The 19,806-nt window shown below is 40.0% G+C and overlaps 1 protein-coding gene across 1 annotated transcript in view; it reads right to left on the bottom strand.

Moving 5' to 3' along the window:
- DYNC2H1 (dynein cytoplasmic 2 heavy chain 1) overlaps positions 1-19,806 on the bottom strand; it is a 389,779-nt gene that overhangs the window by 170,386 nt on the left and 199,587 nt on the right. Inside the window, exons 71-74 of the mRNA XM_074957219.1 lie at positions 19,193-19,258; positions 14,490-14,540; positions 6,475-6,552; positions 5,518-5,649 (exon numbers count right to left, since the gene is read on the bottom strand). Coding sequence (XP_074813320.1) covers positions 5,518-5,649; positions 6,475-6,552; positions 14,490-14,540; positions 19,193-19,258 — 327 coding nt within the window. The remainder of the gene's footprint in view (positions 1-5,517; positions 5,650-6,474; positions 6,553-14,489; positions 14,541-19,192; positions 19,259-19,806) is intronic.

The raw sequence follows: 19,806 nt of genomic DNA, 5'->3' as shown, positions 1-19,806 counted from the left end.
GATCTCTTGATTTTTCCTGGCCCTGCTCTTGAGGGCTGCATACAAATTACATTTTTGAGGAATGTTTGTGTGTGTGAAGGAGTTTACCAACTCTACACTGATTAAAGAGTTGCTCTAGGCCCAAGAAACCACACCCCTTCACCTGTGCTGGGCATGCTCCAAGCTGAGAGAGCATTTTAAAGGGAGTGACTCAGCTCAGTCTGGGCCGAGTGTGGAGGAGAGCAGTCAGGTGCAGCAGCTTCCTGCCAGAAAGTCGTCAAAGCTCCACATTGCCAGGACAGAGCCTCATAGCCAAGCCAATCCAAGGAAGTCCAATAACTGTGGGAGCTGAGGGTGACAATTCACTGGGGCCAGCGGAAGAGATTCCGGAGACAGATCAGAGAAGAATGCAACAGACACCCCAAATCCAACTCTATGACGCTGGAGGGACTGAAACAAGGGTAGGAAGTGACCCAGGGAGCATGATTAGGGGTATCAGGCCTGAGCGCTGTGTGAGGGCCACTGTTTCAAAGGACCCTGGACTGGAACCCAGTGGAGTAGGGTGAGTCCAGGTTCCCCTATCATCCTCCCACTCTCAGCACTATCCTGAATCATAGCCACCGAGCAAGGTGGTCTTTGGACTCTCACCAGTGGGCAACCCTATCCCGAGTCATAACTACCGGGTAAATCAACACTTGGACTCTCGCCATTAGGCGTTACGCCCCAGAGTATTGCCATTAGGCAGTACTGCCAGCTTGGACCACACAGCCGACTCCCATCAGCGTGTGTCCCAGAGAGCTAATACAGCTAAATACACATAAGGGAATGCTTGAATCCCAGTTATGCTGGCATACCCCTGCAAGGGAGAAAAACAGCACCCTCTGGAGGGAAGTTAGGAAAAAGGGGGAAAAGAAGGAAAAGAAAAGAAAAATATCAAAACATTATAGTGAACTAAACTACACACTAATAAACAACTAAACTAAACTAGAAGGCAAATTAACAGTTAAATGGACATGGTAGATACTCTGTCTGAAGCCAAGGCAGCTGAGAAGGAACTGAGGGAAGGTCGCCCACGTAACAATATATATCCTTGGCACAGGGCATGAGGAGGTGTAGGGTGCAGGCCAAATGGGCATACTACCAAAAATCTCCAATCAAAGTTGCATAGGGTGCATGCACATCTGAAATGGATACAGGGACTCCAGAATTGGAGCATCCACAGGGACATTACTTGAAGAACTATGTGTTTGTCATGAAAAACAAACTAATATGATAACTGTATACCATCACTGCCTGCAGCTGGAGTTTAGTGGAGCACACCTCCTCTGTTGGGTGAATTTTTAACAGATATAAAGCTATGTATGTTAGTCAGCACTGACTTTGTACGTGTTATACTAATGTGCCTGTTCTCAATGTGTTTTTATACTAAAATAATCAATTTTGAAAGCATCTCTGCTTGGTTTAAGATAAATAGCACCTGTAATCTCTTTATTCTGAGATACTTCAACTATGAACCTCTACATTACACAAATGTTTTTATTACCAAAAATACCAAAACCAACCCTATAAAGCACATATAGTTGATTCACCCAGTCCCCTTGTCTTTCACAGTTAGGCTGTGATGCATATCAATTCAGTCCAAACCAACAAAGGTGTTTTAGGTTCCTAACTTCCAATGAAATCAATGGAATCAAGGCTCTGTTTATTCTCCAACACAAAACAAAAGGAAATGTAGAATAATAACAAAAGCAATAGCCTTGTTCTTGGCTGAGATTGTGGAGCCCTCTGGCCTTTGGTAACTAACTTGTCTGGACCTCACTGGCCTAGGGAGGCCCATGGGACCTCCTTACAGCCTTCTCCTTGTCTCTGTCTCCTCCTACTCACCCCTGCCTCCCTCCAGTGGAGCTGGGACCCTCGTTTATATCTTCCAATTAGGAATCAGGCCCAATCACTGGGAGATGTTCAGCTGATTCCCTCCAGAACAAGGACAGCTGTTCACTGGAGCCCCTGGCCTTTAAAGGGCCAGTCCTCACTGTTACAGTTACATGTACCCCAGGAATTCCCAAACTGTGGTTTGTGGGGTACATGAGACATCTCGGGGCGTGGGGGAGGACTTGGGAGAAATTGTGCAATGGTGGATTTTATTTATTAATCATTGCATTTATTGCATTTTCATAATAGGCTGTTCAGACAACGCTTTAAAACTGTGGGAATTTGTTATATAAAATATGCTAGTTAATTTACTTCATGATGTATCAATGAGAACAGAGATACACAGAGACGCTGACGTACAGAGCCCTCAACTCCAATCACTGTACAGCGCAGGTTCAGTTGCCCAGCAACTGTCCAGTTTAGTTGAGCTCAGAACTTAGTCAGGGTTTTGGGTTTTTTTTTTCCAGTTGCACTATAACTATATTTGTACGTAACAGTGAAATATAGACAGATGGCTAAAGACTGTCAGTATTAAGAAGAACACACAAAGTATCAGTGATGAGAAGAGTAGGGATACACAGGCAACTGGTAACTCTGGAAGGGGGTAGCAGGCAGCTGGCAGATCTAGAAGGGGGTACATAATAAGAAAAGTTTGAGAACCTCTGCCCTAAGGGTGTATCTACACTGCAATTAGACACCTGCAGCTGGACCATGCCAGCTGTCTCAGGCTCATGGGGCTCAAGCTAAAGGGCTGTTTAATTGAGGTGAGAGGGTCCCAGAGCTCAGGCTGCAGCCCAAGCCCGAATATGTATACCACCATTGAACATCCCCTTAGCCTGAGCCCAATGAGCCTGAGTCAGCTGGCACAGGCCAGCTGCAGGTGTCTAACTGCAGTACAGACATACCCTAAGAAGGGTACACTACTTCTTAAAGGGTACATCATGCAAGAAGCTAACCTCTGAGTGGGGCTTAAATAATTCTGTGCACATGGTTCCTCCCATCACTGTTGGGATATATTTTCACTATGTTCTAAAAGACAAAGATACCCTTTACACTCATCATACTGGTGTTTGAGGGTTTTTTTCCCTTTAGGTTTTTTTTTTTAATCCTCTAGGAACTGTGATGAAAACACAATGGCAACATATGAAGTATTGTTCTGCATTTTATAGAATGAAGCATGTTACTCAGATAAGAGCTTCTGTAAAATGGTTTGTTTATAGTTTATTCCTAATTTCTGTGAATGCTGTTAAAAAAGTTCCCTTCTTTTTCTCTCTTTTTTTTTTTTTGTGCTAGATACCTGGTGGCTGTTTTTTTAAAGATGAATTCATTGAGATACTTAGGGAAAGCTAAGTGATTTATGTGCTCTGGCAGTAATTGCAGGATGTTTAATTTGTCAGAAGTACCCGACCATGGTTTTGAGAAGTGAGAGGCCTTTGTCATTCCTGCTAATCAAGTTTCTGTTGCTTACTGTGCATAGCAACATCTGGTGGCAGCACAACTTAGAGGAATTGGAAGTAGAAAATCCATTGTAATCAAGTTTTCTATTTTCATTTGTGTTATATGCAGCCTGTATATTTCTAAGGCACACAAGTTTCCCTACGTGCAGACTTCTGTACCCCGGTCTCGGTGGGAGGGATGGTCTTGGCTCTTAAAAATATTCTCAGCATACTTTACACAGAGAAGTCGTGCACACTAGTGTACTGGCAAGCTCCCCAGGGCAAAGGCCATGTCCTTCTATATGTCTGTATAACATTTACCACAATGTGGCCCTAATATCTATTTGAGTCTCCACCTCCAGACACTACCACAATACAAATAACATGGGAACCAATAGGCAGCCAAGTAGGTTTTGTATATTTGGGGAATCATAGCAATGGCTGAGCTGTTGAATGTGTTCTGTATGGTTCTTTGCAGAGGGTTACAGCTGACTGTGCTCTCCACAATGGCTAACTTTGCCTAAGGAGTTATCATAGATTGGGAAGTGGTATACCTTTCTTTAGGCTAAAATGGTTGCTAAGCCCCTTATTTTCATGCTAGGATCAAACATAACTATCTGACTCCTTATCCCTCTCCAAGTCCACTTCAACTCCATCTACCAGAATGTTTACTTTGGGCACTTGTCACCCTTCGTATGTGTTCAGAATCTCACTGGCAGTGCTCAGCATCTCATTGCATTGAGCTCTGCGGTTTTAAAACATTAAACCTTCAGACCTAAGCTACAAAAAATATTTCAAAAACACAATGCAGAGGGGGTGGGGAGAGATAATGAAAAGGGGCAGGAGGACCTTCTATAGGGCAGGAGGCATTTATCATATAACTGTACACCTACGAGAATAGAGCCATTGCAAAGTATGAAAATAAATAATATACACTGCTAACAAACACTTTAGCAAAGCTTTGCTCAGCTGCTACCTAGTAATCTAGAAGTGCACACTTTATTAATGATGTTGATAGGCACCATCTTACTTTTGCCAGATGATATCTGTTATTGTAATTCTAGAAGTGAATGATTTCCTCTCCCCTCACCCTTTAAAAATCTTTGGAAATTAAACGCAACTTCCCACCAAAAAAAAACCACCCACCCTATTTCAATATAATATTAACACTGTACATTAAACATTTAAAAGTCTAGAAAAGCAAAAATCAAAGTAAAAATTAATGCAACATTAACTCTGTCTTCTGTATGTACATTATAATATGATCATATGTTATTGTAGATACATAAAAAACTCTATATAAGGTTGTAGAAAAAAAAATAATCCTATTTTATCATCTGAAAACTAATAATGACAGCAGCATTATAATATTTAGCACTTACAAGGATTTTTTTATCATACTTTAAAGAACTTTTGCAGGTGAAAAAGTATCATTAGCTCCATTTTACAAAGAGGAAGACTTGAAGGGTAGACAGTTAAGAGACAGATGACATTGTGAGTCAATGACAGAGTTGGGACTAGAACCCAGTTCTCTTGACTGTGAATTCCACGCTCCTATTCACTGGTTTGAATTGCCTCCCTAATGTGAATTCAAACTACATAAATACAGATTTTTGTGCAAAAATGGGCAGAATTCATGTTGCATGTTCAACCTTAACTGTTGCATTTCCTAACCTTTCAGTACTTAACTTGCAATCTTAATGTTGCATGAATGTTGGAGGTTTTACATTTAATGTTGAGGTAATTTAATGATATCCGGCTTGACAGGCTGATAAATACTGCAATAAGGCACCAGTGACAAGGAAAGGAGAGTATCACCTGTCTGGAAAATGAAACTTATACATTTTAATGAACAATCTCCTATCCTAAAGCAGATGCTCAGTTTGAGTACCAACCCACCACCACATACATTAAAGACCTTGGTACAATGGTAATGGACATTAAAAATAAATAAATAAAATTAATAAATAAATAAAAAATAAATGGCCATTAAAATAAATAAATAAAATTTAATTAGCTAAACTAATCAGGATCCCGTTGAAGACAACATAATTTTAGTCAATGATTATTGTTAAACAAGGATTGAAGCCTAATCTCTTAATCATGAAGTAAAACTGAGTTTCAACACTAAGAGAAGTATTTTCAAAATAATTCAGTATTAAAATATTACCTGTTGAAATAGGGTAATATTCTTTGCAACAATGGATGGAAAATCTTGTTCACACGTAGAGCTCTGAGAGAAAGTACGCCACAGATCTGCATCTTCAAAGCAGAGTGTCTGATATAGAGCTGGGAGAGAGATCTACAAAGCAAATAGTGCACATTTAACAGTAAAAAAAAAAAAAAAAGCAAAAAATAAAAGCAACAATTTATAGCCAGCCTGACACATTCTCGGTATTATTTTTATTCTCTCTTTTTAAAAATACTTTTGGTTCCTTTCCCTTCCTCCATCTCACCTCAGTCCTTTCCATCACCCATGGCTAATTTATTTCACTCAATGCATCAACTGTTCTCTGTCCCAAATGCTCCCATACCTACCCCCAATTGCTTTTGGTCCCTACGGAAGGGAGGAAGCGAAAAATAACCAACATTGAAGTATCACAGTTCTAGTCCTCTGAAGCTTGTTAATTTATCTCCCTCATGAACTCTCAGCCCTTCCCTTCTTGCTGGTGAGCTTTATGCAGTAGGAGAGTAGCCCTAGATCAGCACTTCAGAGATTGTTACTTTTATTTCACTCCTTTCAGCAGGGGAACATAGACTGTCATAAGAGAAATCAGTCCAAGAAAATGTTGGGACTTCAAATTAATATGAAGCTACCCAATCTGACCACTAGGGACCTCAAACAGGCCTCAAATGTGTGCATGGAAATTTAATCTAGCTACCCAATTTATGCATGCAAAATTGTAGATACTAATTTTTAGGCTACTTATGAAAATACAGTCTTGCATTCTAGAAATGTGTATGTCAAAATGCTAAGTAATTTTTCTACTTCTAATTTTGAATACAGTTTAAAATAACTAAAACTGCAGTTAAGTTGGAAAATATTTAGTATATTTTCAAGTCCATATTAATACTTCTGAATAAATCAAGACCATTTCAAAATGATTTTAAATCACATAGACAATACCTTCAGAGATGCTACTGCCCAAGTTCGTTCCTGTTCTATCCAAGATGGAATTTGGTCACGGATACCTCTTTGTGAATCCTTATAAAACAAAGTAAGCTATATATTTGTAAAATTCAAACCTACAAGTTGTTTAATAACTAAAGTTTCAAAATGAAAACAGATATGAAAACACTGGCAACATCCTTTACAAGAATCTTTTAATGGTGTTCTATTGATAAATTTATGAATAGTGTAGCAATGTTTGTTTATTATTTCTATTTTATAAAGTTATTACATTTTGCTTATACAAGAGGCACCTCAGACTTGACTAGATTTAGTCCTCCCCCTTCCATCTTCACAGCAGATGAGTACTTCTAAAATATTGAAATCTAGATACTTTATTAATACATTAAAATAAACTTTACAATAATGTTTTATTGCCTTGTTAAAGCACATTCATGATACACATGGACTCTTAGGAGGCCACTGTAGAAGAATGCACAGGATTTATCTCAATTTAGTGCAGACTGCAGGAGATGTCATACTGAGAAAGGAAACAATCTAGTCAGAAATGTTCCATTCTGGATCTTGACCTTTCTCTAAGACATCTGGTGTATACAAAGCAGGAAAAAAAAAAAAGATGATATGGAAGGAAAAGCAAGTAATATTCAGGAACAAGATTTCTAAAATGTTGTATAGTTGACCATGTAATGGGGCACCATTACATGATCATGTAATGATATGACCCCCATATCAATCAGGAGAAGGATAATAAGCGCCTCCGTGCTCAACTGTTACCAGATAGACACACCTGCGGAGCCTACTCCAGCTGGAGGAAGCAAGCTTTAAAAGAAGTTGCTTGTCACAGGAAGGCATGGCAACTAGGAAGAAAGCTGCTGAGCCTCAGGAATAGCTGGTCCTTGCTACAGAATGACAGAGAGGAAAACAGTTGGCAAGACTCTGCTGCCCACGAGACCTTTATAAGGTACCTTATAGAACGTCCCCTTAAACGGGAGGAGGACCAGAAAGGGTGGAATAAAGCTCCCGAAGAGGGAAAGGACTCTTAAAGGGGAAGAGACTCCAAAGCTGCATGAGTATGATCCAGATAAAGACCCAGCCTATCACAGAACACCATTTGGAGCAATTAGCTGCCGAAGGAATTTTTCCCCTCAGAGGAAAGAAGGTCTGACTGTAGTACTCAATAAAAGTGTTGATGGATGGCAGTGTTACATATTTCCTCTGAGGTGACTCACACTCTTTCTGCCCACCATAGCACCACAGTGTGTGCTGAATGGATTCTGCTCCCTTTTTGGACTAGTTTCTGTGCAACCATGTAAACTTCAGTACTTCACAGCATGATCCACCTGGCTATTAAGTATTTAGAAGCTTGCAGACCTAAGCACTTTTAGTGAAAGGAAATAAATAAAGATGACGTTTAAGTAAATTCCATCTTAATGTCTATTTCCACATCCAGGAAGATGAGCTTCCTTTGGGCAAACCAAAGGAAAAATAATTCCTGGTAATGTATGGAGAACAGCGTTTATCCTTGTGACAGATGATTCTGAATTTGGAAGAATCTTCTCTTCATGGGCCAGTGTGTATTAAGAGCATACATTTTGGAGATATTTCTGGCTGTTGTGCTTGTAACCAGGAAGCATGGCATATAGAAGCCATTAGTTTGAAATATTTGGTTCTGACAGACTTTAGCCCCCTGGACAGATCCCAGATAGGGAAGACAGGATTTTGGTTTGGACAAATGCTGCACAAGGACATTTATTATTCTTGGATGATCTACCAGAGATTTAGATGAGCCCTTGTGTAATATGCTATTTAGAGTTGGGTCATCAGCAATGATGGTGGGAGGTCTCAGATTAGGTCATTCTGTAAAATTCCAGAAGAGCTATAATGCTTGTTTTCTTGGGCTTGACTATCTTGACACCAACGGGAGAACACTGTCCAAATTCTTGCACAGGCCAATGGATAGACAAATGGATTCTTGCACAGGCCAATGGATAGAAACTCTTTGAAGTTTCTATGAAGCTATGAAACACCATTATTTTGGAGGAATCGATTATCTTGTTTAGTACCTGTCATTACATAGCCATTATGTCACTCAGTCTGGATTAGGATGCAGTAGCAGGCTATAACATAGCAGATGGAGTGGAGACCCTTTATGACATCTTCACTAGGTCCAAGTACCGTGGACTTCTTGGCTGATTTTAGAGCAACAATTGCAGTTTCCCCCCATTTTTTAAAACTTCTGTAAGACTCGTCCTAGTAGTAAAAGGGGGGGAAGCATAGACAAGCAAATTCATCTGTTAGTGAATGTTACTGTATGTTTCCAGTCATCTTGGGTGAAGAAAATCACTGTTTTTTTGGTGTTCTGACTGAACACAAATAGGTACCCTTGGTGATGGCCTAGCTCCCTGGATATGAGCTTTTTAGCTTTTTGGACTGTCTATCTGCTGAAAGCTTACCCAGTCCACTTGTATCGTCAATATGCCCCTTTTATACTGATCGCTATTATTAGGTGAGATGACCTTCTGCCCAAGAAAAAAAAGTTATTGTTTGGCATTTAGATTTGCACTTCTTCTGCCCTATTCCTGATTTATATATTCCATGATCATTGTGAAGTCTCATTGAACAAGAAAGTGCTCCTTTCTCAAGGGCTCCCAGAATTCTGATGAGCCATGCTGACCATCTCTAGGAAGTTGATACTGTAGAGAATTTCTGATGTTGATCATGTTCCAGGATGTTGTCCCACGTGTAATCCCCATCCTGGAAGACTGGCATATGCGGTCAGGGTTTTGGACTCAAGATTTTGCAGTAAGAATGCTACCATACCATCCTGTTTCCACCCAGTGATAGGCTGGATGTTATTTTTATTTTCCTCTAAATCTCTAATTTGGGAATGGTTACAGGTTTTTAAAAGGAATCCCAAAAACTCTCTCATGTGCAGTCTTGTCCACAGAATAATGTTTGAGGCCAAATGACCAAAGAACAGCAGGTAAATATGGATGAAGGATACTCTGTTCTATAATAACCCGGACATCAATGCCTTTGTTTTTTTAAGTCTTTCTTGTGTAGGAAATGTTCTGGTTCTCTTTGTGTTTATCTCGACTCCTCGAATATCCTATGAAAATCCTATACTAGTGTAGCGGATAGGAGGGAAGCAGTAGATGTGATAGATCTTGATTTTAGTAAGGCTCCCACATGACATTTTCTTAACCAAACTAAGGAAATGTGGTATAGATGAAAATATTATAAATTAGGGGCATAACTGGCTGAAAGATCATACTAAAAGAATAGTTCTCAATGGTTTGCTGTCAAACTGGTAGGACATATCTAGTGGGATCCTGCATGGGTCTGTCCTGGATCTGGTACTTTTAAACACTTTCAATAAAAACATGAATAATGGAGAGGACTATGTTTATAAAATGTGTGGCAGACACCAAGCTTCGGGAGGTTGCAAGGACTTTGGAGAACGGATGAGAATTCAAAATGACCTTGTCAAATTGGTCTGAAATCAATATGATGAAATTCAGTAAAGACAAATGCAAAGTACTACACGTAGGAAAGAAAAATCAAATGCCCAACTACAACATGGGGGGTAACGGTTAGGCACTAGTGTTGCTGAAAAGGATCTGGGGGTTATAGCAGATCACATATTTACTAAAAGCCAAAAACGTGATGCAGTTGTGAAAAAGGCTAATATCATTCTGGAGTGTATTAATAGGAGTGTTGTATGTAAGACATGGGAGGTAATTATGCCACTCTACTCAGCAGTAGTGGCGCCTCATCCAGAGTACTGTGTCCAGTTTTGGACTCCACGCTTCAGGAAAGATGTGGACAGAGGAACAAAAATTATAAAAGTTTAGAAAATCTGACCTAAAAAGAAAGGTTAAAAAAAAAAAAAAGGTACATTAGAACCTTATTTATCCAACCCTCCCTTAACCAGCTCTCCATAGTTACCAAACAACCAGGACTCTGGGGCCAGAAGCGAGTGATCTCTCCTCTGGCCACTAGATGGCACTGCAGCATCACATTTTCCCATTCTCCGATTTACCTGGAATTTTGATGATCTGATCTGGCCTTGATCCCAATTAGATTGGATAAACTGGGATCTACTGTAAGTTTAGTCTTCTGAAAAGAAGACTGAGTAGGGATCTGATAACAGTCTCCAAATATGGTAAGGGCAGTTATCAAGAGAATAAGTGATTAACTGATTAACTGTCCTCCATGTTGGGCTGCATTAATAGGAACATTGCCAGCAGATCAAGGGAAGTGATTATTCCCCTCTGTTCGGCACTGGTGAGGCCACATCTGGAGTATTGCGTCCATTTTTGGGCTCCCCACTACAGAAAGGATGTGGACAAATTGGAGAGAGTGCAGCAGAGGGCAATGAAAATGATTAGGAGGCTGGGGCACATGAATTAGGAGAAGAGGCTGAGGGAACTGGGCTTCTTTAGTATGCAGAAGAGAAGAGTGAGGAGGGATTTGATAGCAGCCTTCAACTACCTGAAGGGGGGTTACAAAGAGGATGGACCTAGGCTGTTCTCAGTGATGGCAGATGACAGAACAAGGAGCAATGGTCTCAAGTTGCAGTGGGGGAGGTTTAGGTTGGATATTAGGAAAAACTTTTTCACTAGGATGGTGGTGAAGCACTGGAATGGGTTACCTAGGGAGGTGGTAGAATCGCCATCCTTAGAGATTTTAAAGGGATGGCTTGAAAAAGCCCTGGGTGGGATGATTTAGTTGGGGTTGGTCCTGCTTTGAGCAGGGGGTTGGACTAGATGACCTCCTGAGGTCTCTTCCAACCCTAATCTTCTATGATTCTATGTACACTGAAGGTAGGCCAAGTAGTAATGGGCTTAATCTGCAGCAAGGGAGATTTAGGTTAGATATTAGGAAAACCTTTCTAACTATAAGAATAGTTAAGTACTAGAATAGGTTTCCAAGGGAGGTTGTGGAATCCCTGTTATTGTCTAACCTGTTCTTAAAAACCTCCAAATACCTGTCAAGAATGGCCTACGTACATTTGGTCCTGCTTTAGTGGGGGCGAGAGGGGAAGAGGGACTGGATAAGATGACCTTTCGAGGTCCTTTCCAGCCCTTCATTTATGATTCTATGAGATATTATCAACAATCTCTTATTTAACTTTATTACAAATAATGTGATTGGGATTGGGTCTATGGGTCACTGGTTACAAAGTCCCTGGGGATGATGCTCTGATAAGTGTGCCATCTAAACCATGCGTCAGATGAATCCCTGGACGGCTCAGCTGCTTTATTACCATTTTCAATAGCTTTGTAAACATCCTGGTGGAGGACAACACATAGTAATTGTGTTGATTTTCATAAACAAAAACAAAGAAAGTGCAGTTGACTGAACCTTGACTTTGCATATAAGTCTCTGCCTGTTCCACCTATATTAAAAGATCTTGAGACAATAGACAATAGCAGCAACAATAGAAGCTGCTCTCGCTATCCTCAGTTTTGTCTTCTTCAACGACCTGACCAGCCTCATGACATTTAGGATGATGAAGACTTCTACAGATCTTTTTCTTACCATGAAGATTATTGAACGAAGCTTTGAGAACTTTTGCCTGAGGGACAAGATCTAAATCTCAAGGAAATGGGAGAACTTCTGCAAGACAATTTTTTTCTTCTCATCGTCTCTTGAGGCTGAAGAAAGAATAAAAAAGGGATGTGGAGGAGCCTGAAATTCCAGAGAATATCTGTATCACTTGTCTGAAGTCAACTGGAATTATGTCTGAAAACTGGGAAATTCTGCTCCTTCGGCCTATTTCTGGACTGAGGCACACCCTGCTGCAGTCAGAGTGATAGCTTGGATTGGAAGGAGAGACTGAAAGCATTCCCTGATCTGGGCTACCCTATGCTATGCCAGGTCTTACCCCTGCAAAAATAAAAATCCCTTCTCTTGGTCCATCATTGTGAGTAACAACAAAAGAGCTTCTGACTTTATATTACAGCTGGCAGTCCACCTCAATTTTGGGGCAGGGGCTAGAGTTTGTGTAAAGAAGTGAAGATCTGGAGTGCTTTGGGACCTTTTTTTCGTTTTGAGTTTGGCTTTTTGGGTTGTCCTTGGGAGGTGATTTCACCATTGAAGGACTGGTCTCTTATCATGTGATGCTCTGTTTTGCCCCACAGCCTACATGGGGTAGGATCTTGAGCCCCATATTCATCATCCAATATAAAATCAGAGAAGAGGCCCAGGAACTTCTCTAAGAAATCCTCAGGAAGAGGCAGAGTCCAAAAAGACACTAAATTCCTTGACAAGTCAATCAATTATCCACATAAAAACCTGGGAAAGACCTTAGCCATTGTTCTTTTAGAGGTGGATTGGACCAAATGGTCTGGAGGGTTGGACTTACCCTTAAAGAGTCCTTGATGGGTGAATAAGCCCAGTTTGCTGAATCCAAGGACTGAAGTTGACTGACCAGCCCTTGCAGAGGTATCTTTGGAGCAATCTCTACTGATGTGAGGATGACACAGAGGACTCAAAATCCATTTACCATCCAAATCCCTTCCCCTCACAGAGCAAGGTTAGGCTCATAGACTTTAAGGACAGAAAGGACCATCATGATCATCTAGTCTGACCTCCTGCACATTGCAGGCTACAGAACCTCGCCCACCCACTGCTGTAACAGACCCATAACCCCTGGCTGAGTTACTGAAATCCTCAAAACATAATTTAAAGACTTCAAGTTACAGAGAATCTGCCATATACACTAGTTTAAACCTGCAAATTACGCCATGCCCCATGCTGCAGAGGAACGTGAACGCCCCTGCCCCTGACCGCCCCCAAGGGTCTCTTATTAATGTGACCTGGGGAAAATTCCTACCTGACACAAAATATGGCAATGAGTTAGACCCTGAGGAGGTACAAGACCCAGCAGCCAGACACCTGGGAAAGAATTATCTGTGGTAACTCAACCCTCGCCCCCATCTAGTGTCCCATCACGGGCCATTGGAGATATTTGCTGACAGCAGTCGCAGATCGGCTACATGCCTTTGTAGCAGTCTCTTCATACCCCCTCCATGAACTTATCAAGCTAAGTCTTGAAGCCAGTTAATTTTTTTTTCTCCACTGCTCCCTTTGGAAGGCTGTTTTGAAGACTGTGAGCAATAATGGCAGAGTTTCCCTTCTGTGGCTCCCAAGAGGGTATCCTCCTCAGAGATGTAGCACCACTCAGCCCTTAATCTGTTCCTTTTGGTTGGCTCCAACATGCTGGGAGGGAGGGGTATGAAACCAAGAGCACAATTCCCCTTCTCTGCACAAAAAATGTCTTCCCCTACTGCTCATTCTGCTCTAAAATGTGGCTTCCAAACCAAGGGCAGTAATGGATAAAGTGGGAGTGTTCAGTTTCCTTTCTGCCTACACAGTCAGAGACAGAAAATCTAAGGTTGGGAGGAAGGGTTGTCAAGGTTTCAGAGCAATGTGGACATGTCTGATTGCCTCTGGTGTTTTTAAGAAGAGAGGTGCATCCAAAATATTTTGTGCTGGGGAGAAGTCAGAATCTAGAATTCCCTATTTTAGAGAAAAGAAAAGGAGTACTTGTGGCACCTTAGAGACTAACCAATTTAAGTGAGCTGTAGCTCACGAAAGCTTATGCTCAAATAAATTGGTTAGTCTCTAAGGTGCCACAAGTACTCCTTTTCTTTTTGCGAATACAGACTAACACGGCTGTTACTGTGATACCTATTTTAGAGAGGGTGGATTTACTGCATTTAAATATAGTTAAATTTACATTTGGGGACAGTACTGCAGTCACACAACGAAAAATGATACAACTTTATCAAAAGTAAAAAAAATTACTTACTATGTTCACATATTTTTAAATATTTCTATTTCTATAAAATAGCTCATCTGTTCATACTATACATACATACACATATATATATATTTATACAGTAAATAACAAACATACAATACATTTGAGCATAATCTTTTAGGATTCTATCAATGCATTCCTTATTTCAGAATAAATAAATAAATAAATAAATATAGCTTACTGATTTTCTTAACATGTCTCCAATGATCACACCTGTAAAAGTATCCCATTCCTATGGAAAAAAATCAAATAAAACAACTTAGACAAGGCATAGGGATATCTTAAAGCACACAACATAATAGTTACAGATAAAGTAGAGGGAGATCTGAGAAAAGTAGTAACAATTATGAATGGATTTTTAAAGGGGCCTAAGGAGTCACCCAGCTCCTGCTGATGTGAGTGCTTAATTCCCTTTGTAAATCCCAAATAAGGTGTTGGAGGGATGGATTTATGAGAAAAGATAAAAGAAGCTAAACACACGTAACTTGACTAATCAAAGTATAGGATGTAGGGGGCATGATATACATTAAAGCCAAGAACTTAGTGGGATTCAAACAGGCACTAGAGATTTCTGTGAATAATATGATCATCAAGAATTACAACAGCATGGACTAAAAAACAAAAACAACGTCTACAACAAAAAAGCCTCCTAAAAGTTATCAAAGGAATATAAACCATCATGCTTCAGTACATAAGCCAACTGAAAGTTTTCCTGTTAGTAGTTTCTTCACTCAGGAACCTATTTTCAAAGGTATTTTAGGCACCTAAAGATGTGTGTAAATCAATGGGAGTTATGCACCTAACCTTTCAAGGAATTTTGTAAATCCCACTAGGCACCTATCTACATCTGTAGGCATTTACCTAATTACCTTTGAAAAGCTTACCGCAACTGCCTGCTTCTGGAGTTCTTGCATTTTCCTCTGAAGCAGCTAGTACTAGACTAGATAGACCTGATCTGATCTGCTTCCTATTACCATTTTGCAGTATTTGAAAGGTATAATCACCAAAGAAAGAGAGGGTTTATTTACTGTCATACACTGTGATATAACAGAGTACTCTGAGTAAATTAAGACAGGAAAAAAGTAGATACAACTTCTTGATGGCAAGATCTATTAGATTGTGGTATAGTCATCCAAGATGAGTACTTTGGGTCACTGTAGCCTAGGCCAGATATTTTTTTAAAAATATTTTTGCTGGGCACAATCCTTCAGGTAGAGGAGGAAAGGGGTAGACCAAATAATTTAATAGTATAAATATTTTACATCTCTAGTATCTATGATTCTATGGCCAGGGGCTAATTTATTATATTTTAAAATATATATAAAAACAATAATAGAGGTTTTCTTATTTAAGGAAAATAGCATTTCTCCGACTTCAGGTAGGTCAATCCATACATCCACTGGGCTTTTGTCTATGACGTTACACAATCAAAAGTCAACAGCATCAACAACATAGCAGAGCGTTCTATGGATGCTAGAGCGTTAAATATTGATGCCATTCCATCTCTCCCAAGATTCTTTACAGCCAGTGACTTAGCTAATTAGAAGCAAATTATTTATAACCATCCAAATATAAAAAGGCATATACATATACACATAAACCAGATGCAGCAAGAATCAGGCTACAAAGACTAAGAGGGACCATTTCTTCCTCTACAACCGTGCCCCACTCCCATAATAGGTGTGTTCCTCTTGAACCACAAAACTGTTGAACAGTAAGGGAAGACTCATGAGCACATGAGACAGAATTTTTACAGTAGCAGGACCTATACTATAGAACTCTCTAGCAAAAGAGATGTAACTTTTGACTTTGCCACATTCAGAGCTAAACACAAAACATCTCTTCCACTTTGATTTCCATCAATACATTTGTCTCACAAACAAATACTCAACTAATCAAGTAACTTACTTCTAGCTGAAGGGAAAGAAGAGAAATATAGATACTAGTTACTTGTTTTAATTCTTGGGAAGTACTTGGATACTACAGGAATGTGCACTGTATATGAACTGATGTTAAACAGGCAGAAATTCTAACAGCTAATACAAGTGCATAGTAAACATACGTAATCAAGATATAAATTAGTACTCACAAACATTTAAGAAGGCTGAGTAGCCAGGCTTTACTTTAGTCAGAAAAATACTATTTGCAAGTCTTTGCCCTGTAGAATTTATAATCTAAAAGATTAAACAGAGAAGGCAAAACATTCTCAAAAACTGAGAGAAAGGGATAAATTTGAGTCAAGGCCTTGAAGTTGGTGAGTGTATCTTAAGTCTTCATACCCTAACCTTGCAACCTTTGTACAATCACTGTCTCCACTATTTCTTTCAACTTTCCTGTCTTTTTCCCCCCTCATTTCTTTCTCTATAACAGCTCTATAATTCATCTCTCACTCTCACTACTTCCAACACCCTTGTGCTTGCCCTGGTAATCTTCCACCTCCTCCTTTCTTTCTGGTCTGAGTCACATCTTGCATCCTAAGGGTAGGTCTACACTTATGGCAGCGCGTAGAGTATAAACACTGCATGCCAGTTAGTATGGGTATAAATAGCAGTGTAGACAGTGAGGCACTGCTTAGGTGAGCAGATAACAGACATGTCAGAATCCTAGGGTTTACTATCATAGAAGAGTAGGACTGGAAGGGACCTCGAGAGATCTTCTAGTCCACTTCCCTGCACTCAAGTATTAACTAGACCAGTGGTTCTCAACATATTTACCATTGTGGGCCATATATGCAGCTCTCTATGTATTATGTGGGCTGCATCCACACAGTATATATACTACCTCTATAGCCCTGAGGATGTCATATGGGCCACAGCTGTGTGCTGATTAGGCCACAAGTGGGCTGTGGTTGAGAACCACTGATCTAGACCATCCCTAACAGGTGTTTGTCTAACCTGCTCTTAAAAACTGCAATGACAGAGATTCCACAACTTCCCTAGGCAATTTATTCCAATGCTTAACTACCCTGACAGTTAGGAATGTCGAACCTAACCCTCCGTTGCTTCTTGTCCTATTCGTATAGGTTAACAAGGACAATTTTTCTCCCTCCTCCTTGTAACAACCTTTTATGTACTTGAAAACTGTCATCATGTCACCACCTCAGTCTTCTCTTGTCCAGATAAAACAAACCCAATTTTTTCAATCTTTCCTCATAGGTCATGTATCTAGACCTTTAATTGTTTTCGTTGCTGTCTCCTGGGGACTTTCTCCCATTTGTCCACATCTTTCCTGAAATGTGGCACCCAAAACTGGACACAATACTCCAGTTGCGGCCTTATCAGGGCAGAGTAGAGGGAAAGAATTACTTCTTGTGTCTTGTTTACAACACTCCTGCTAATGTATGATGATAGCTTTTTTTGCAAGAGTGTTAACTGTTGACTCATATTTGGCTTGTGATCCACTATGATCTCTAGATCCCTTACTTCAGTACTCATTCCTAGGCAGTCATTTCCCATTTTGTATGTGTGCAATTGATTGTTCCTCCCTAAGTGGAGTACTTTGTATTTGTCCTTATTAAATTTCATCCTATTTACTTCAGACCATTTCTCTAGTTTGTCCAGGTCATTTTGAATTTTAATCCTATTTTAATCCTCCAAAACACTTGCAACCCCTCCCCGGTTGGTATCATCCACAAACTTTATAAGTGTAATCTCTATGATATTATCTAAATCATTGAAGACAATATTACACAGAACCAGACCCAAGACTGACCTCTGCAGTTTCCCACTCGATATGCCTTTCCAGCTTGACTGTGAACCACTGATAACTACTCTCTGGGAATGGTTTTCCAACCAGTTATGCACCTACCATACAGTAGCTTAATCTAGGTTGTATCTCCCTAATTTGTTTATGAGATGGTCCTGCGAGACAGTGTCGAAAGACTTACTAAAGTCGAGATATATCACATCTACTGCTTCCCCCCTTATCCAGTAGGCTTGTTACCCTGTCAAAGAAAGCTATTATGTTGGTTTGACATGATTTGTTTTTGACAAACCTTACTGACTGTTACTTATCACCTCATTATATTCTAGGTGTTTGCAAATTGATTGCTTGATTATTAGCTCCATTATCTTTCTGGGTACTGATGTCAAACGCTACATGGCTTTCTACATGCCCAAACAGTGCCTCCCATATCTACTCTGCCTTTTTTTAGCAGTGAATTGTCCCGCTTCCGGAGCCTTTCCCTGCTGCCTCTCCACAGCCAAAGCCTTTTCCTATCACATGTAACTAGCCACACTGCAGTGTAGATGCAGCCTGCCTTTCACTGCATCATGTACTATACGTACCCTGCACACCACCGCAAGCTAGACAAGGCCTAACAGTTTATCTAAAATGCCATTACCAAACTCATCTTTCCCTCCTGCTGCAGAGGCCATCTCACTTCTTTCAATCTCTTAACCTTCTCAACATATATTTCCACATCAGATTCAAACTTCTCGTCCTCACCATCACCCTACATCTTCTCTGTTGTTTTCCACCTCTCTCCTAGTTGGGATCTGCACACTAACTCTAATCACCTTCCTGTCAGAGCTTTCTCTAACAAACACACTGCATTTTCTTCCATTCTCTCTACACTCCCACATGTTTATCCTGGTCCTGGAAGCCATGCTGTGCCTTCTCCTTAAAACCCCTCTTTAAAATTTACTTTTCCACGCTCTCTCCAATGATGGCCTATATTTCCAACCTAATACAATTAAAGTTAATACCCAAAACAAGAAACTATTTAAAATTATCATACAGAAATACAAGTACATAAATACAAAAATAACCACTGTATATTTACTGCACCAGGCCACTACGCAAATGTATGAATCCTAATTTACATTTATTTGGCTGTTTTAAGATCAAGTAAAACACCTGGGTTTGTTTTTTTACAGTACTTACGTTATCTTGGAAAAGTTCAGGGTGCATTCCTCTTACAAAATGCAGAGCAAACATTAGTTGATCAGCCTGAAATAAGAGCAAGGTAAATGGATAAATACATTTTTCAGACATCACCATCCTGCTTTTCTAATTTTACCTCTGAGTAAAGCTAGCTAACAGAACCTCAGTCACTAAGCACCTGTCCTGATCAGTACAGCAGCAAAATTTTTAGTTTCAAGTAACTGGCGACATGGAACATCACTCAGATACACTATATATCACCCCAAGATAGTTAACTGGAGACAGACTCAAACCACAACTCCAGATCTGAATACACACAAATCTTGCAGGAAGAGAGGGGATGGAGTTTTAACCAAAAAACAAAAATTATTTTAGAAACAATAAAAATTAGAAATGTTTTGAAATAATGTGCTCTGCTGATGCAGGAGGTAGAAGTTCCAGCAGTAGCTCAATGGGATAAAGGGAGCAGATATCTAAGCCAAGATTTTCAAAAACAGATGTCTAAAGATGTTATGGTCATATTTGGATTCCTGAATAGGCAGTATGATACACAAAGATTGTGAGCACCCAACAACTCCCACTGTAGTCAGTGGGGAGATGCTGGAAGCTCAACA

This window comes from Natator depressus, chromosome 1 (assembly GCF_965152275.1).
Source record: "Natator depressus isolate rNatDep1 chromosome 1, rNatDep2.hap1, whole genome shotgun sequence".
NCBI classification, from domain to species: Eukaryota; Metazoa; Chordata; order Testudines; family Cheloniidae; genus Natator; species Natator depressus.
This window is presented reverse-complemented; position numbering and strand designations above follow the sequence as displayed.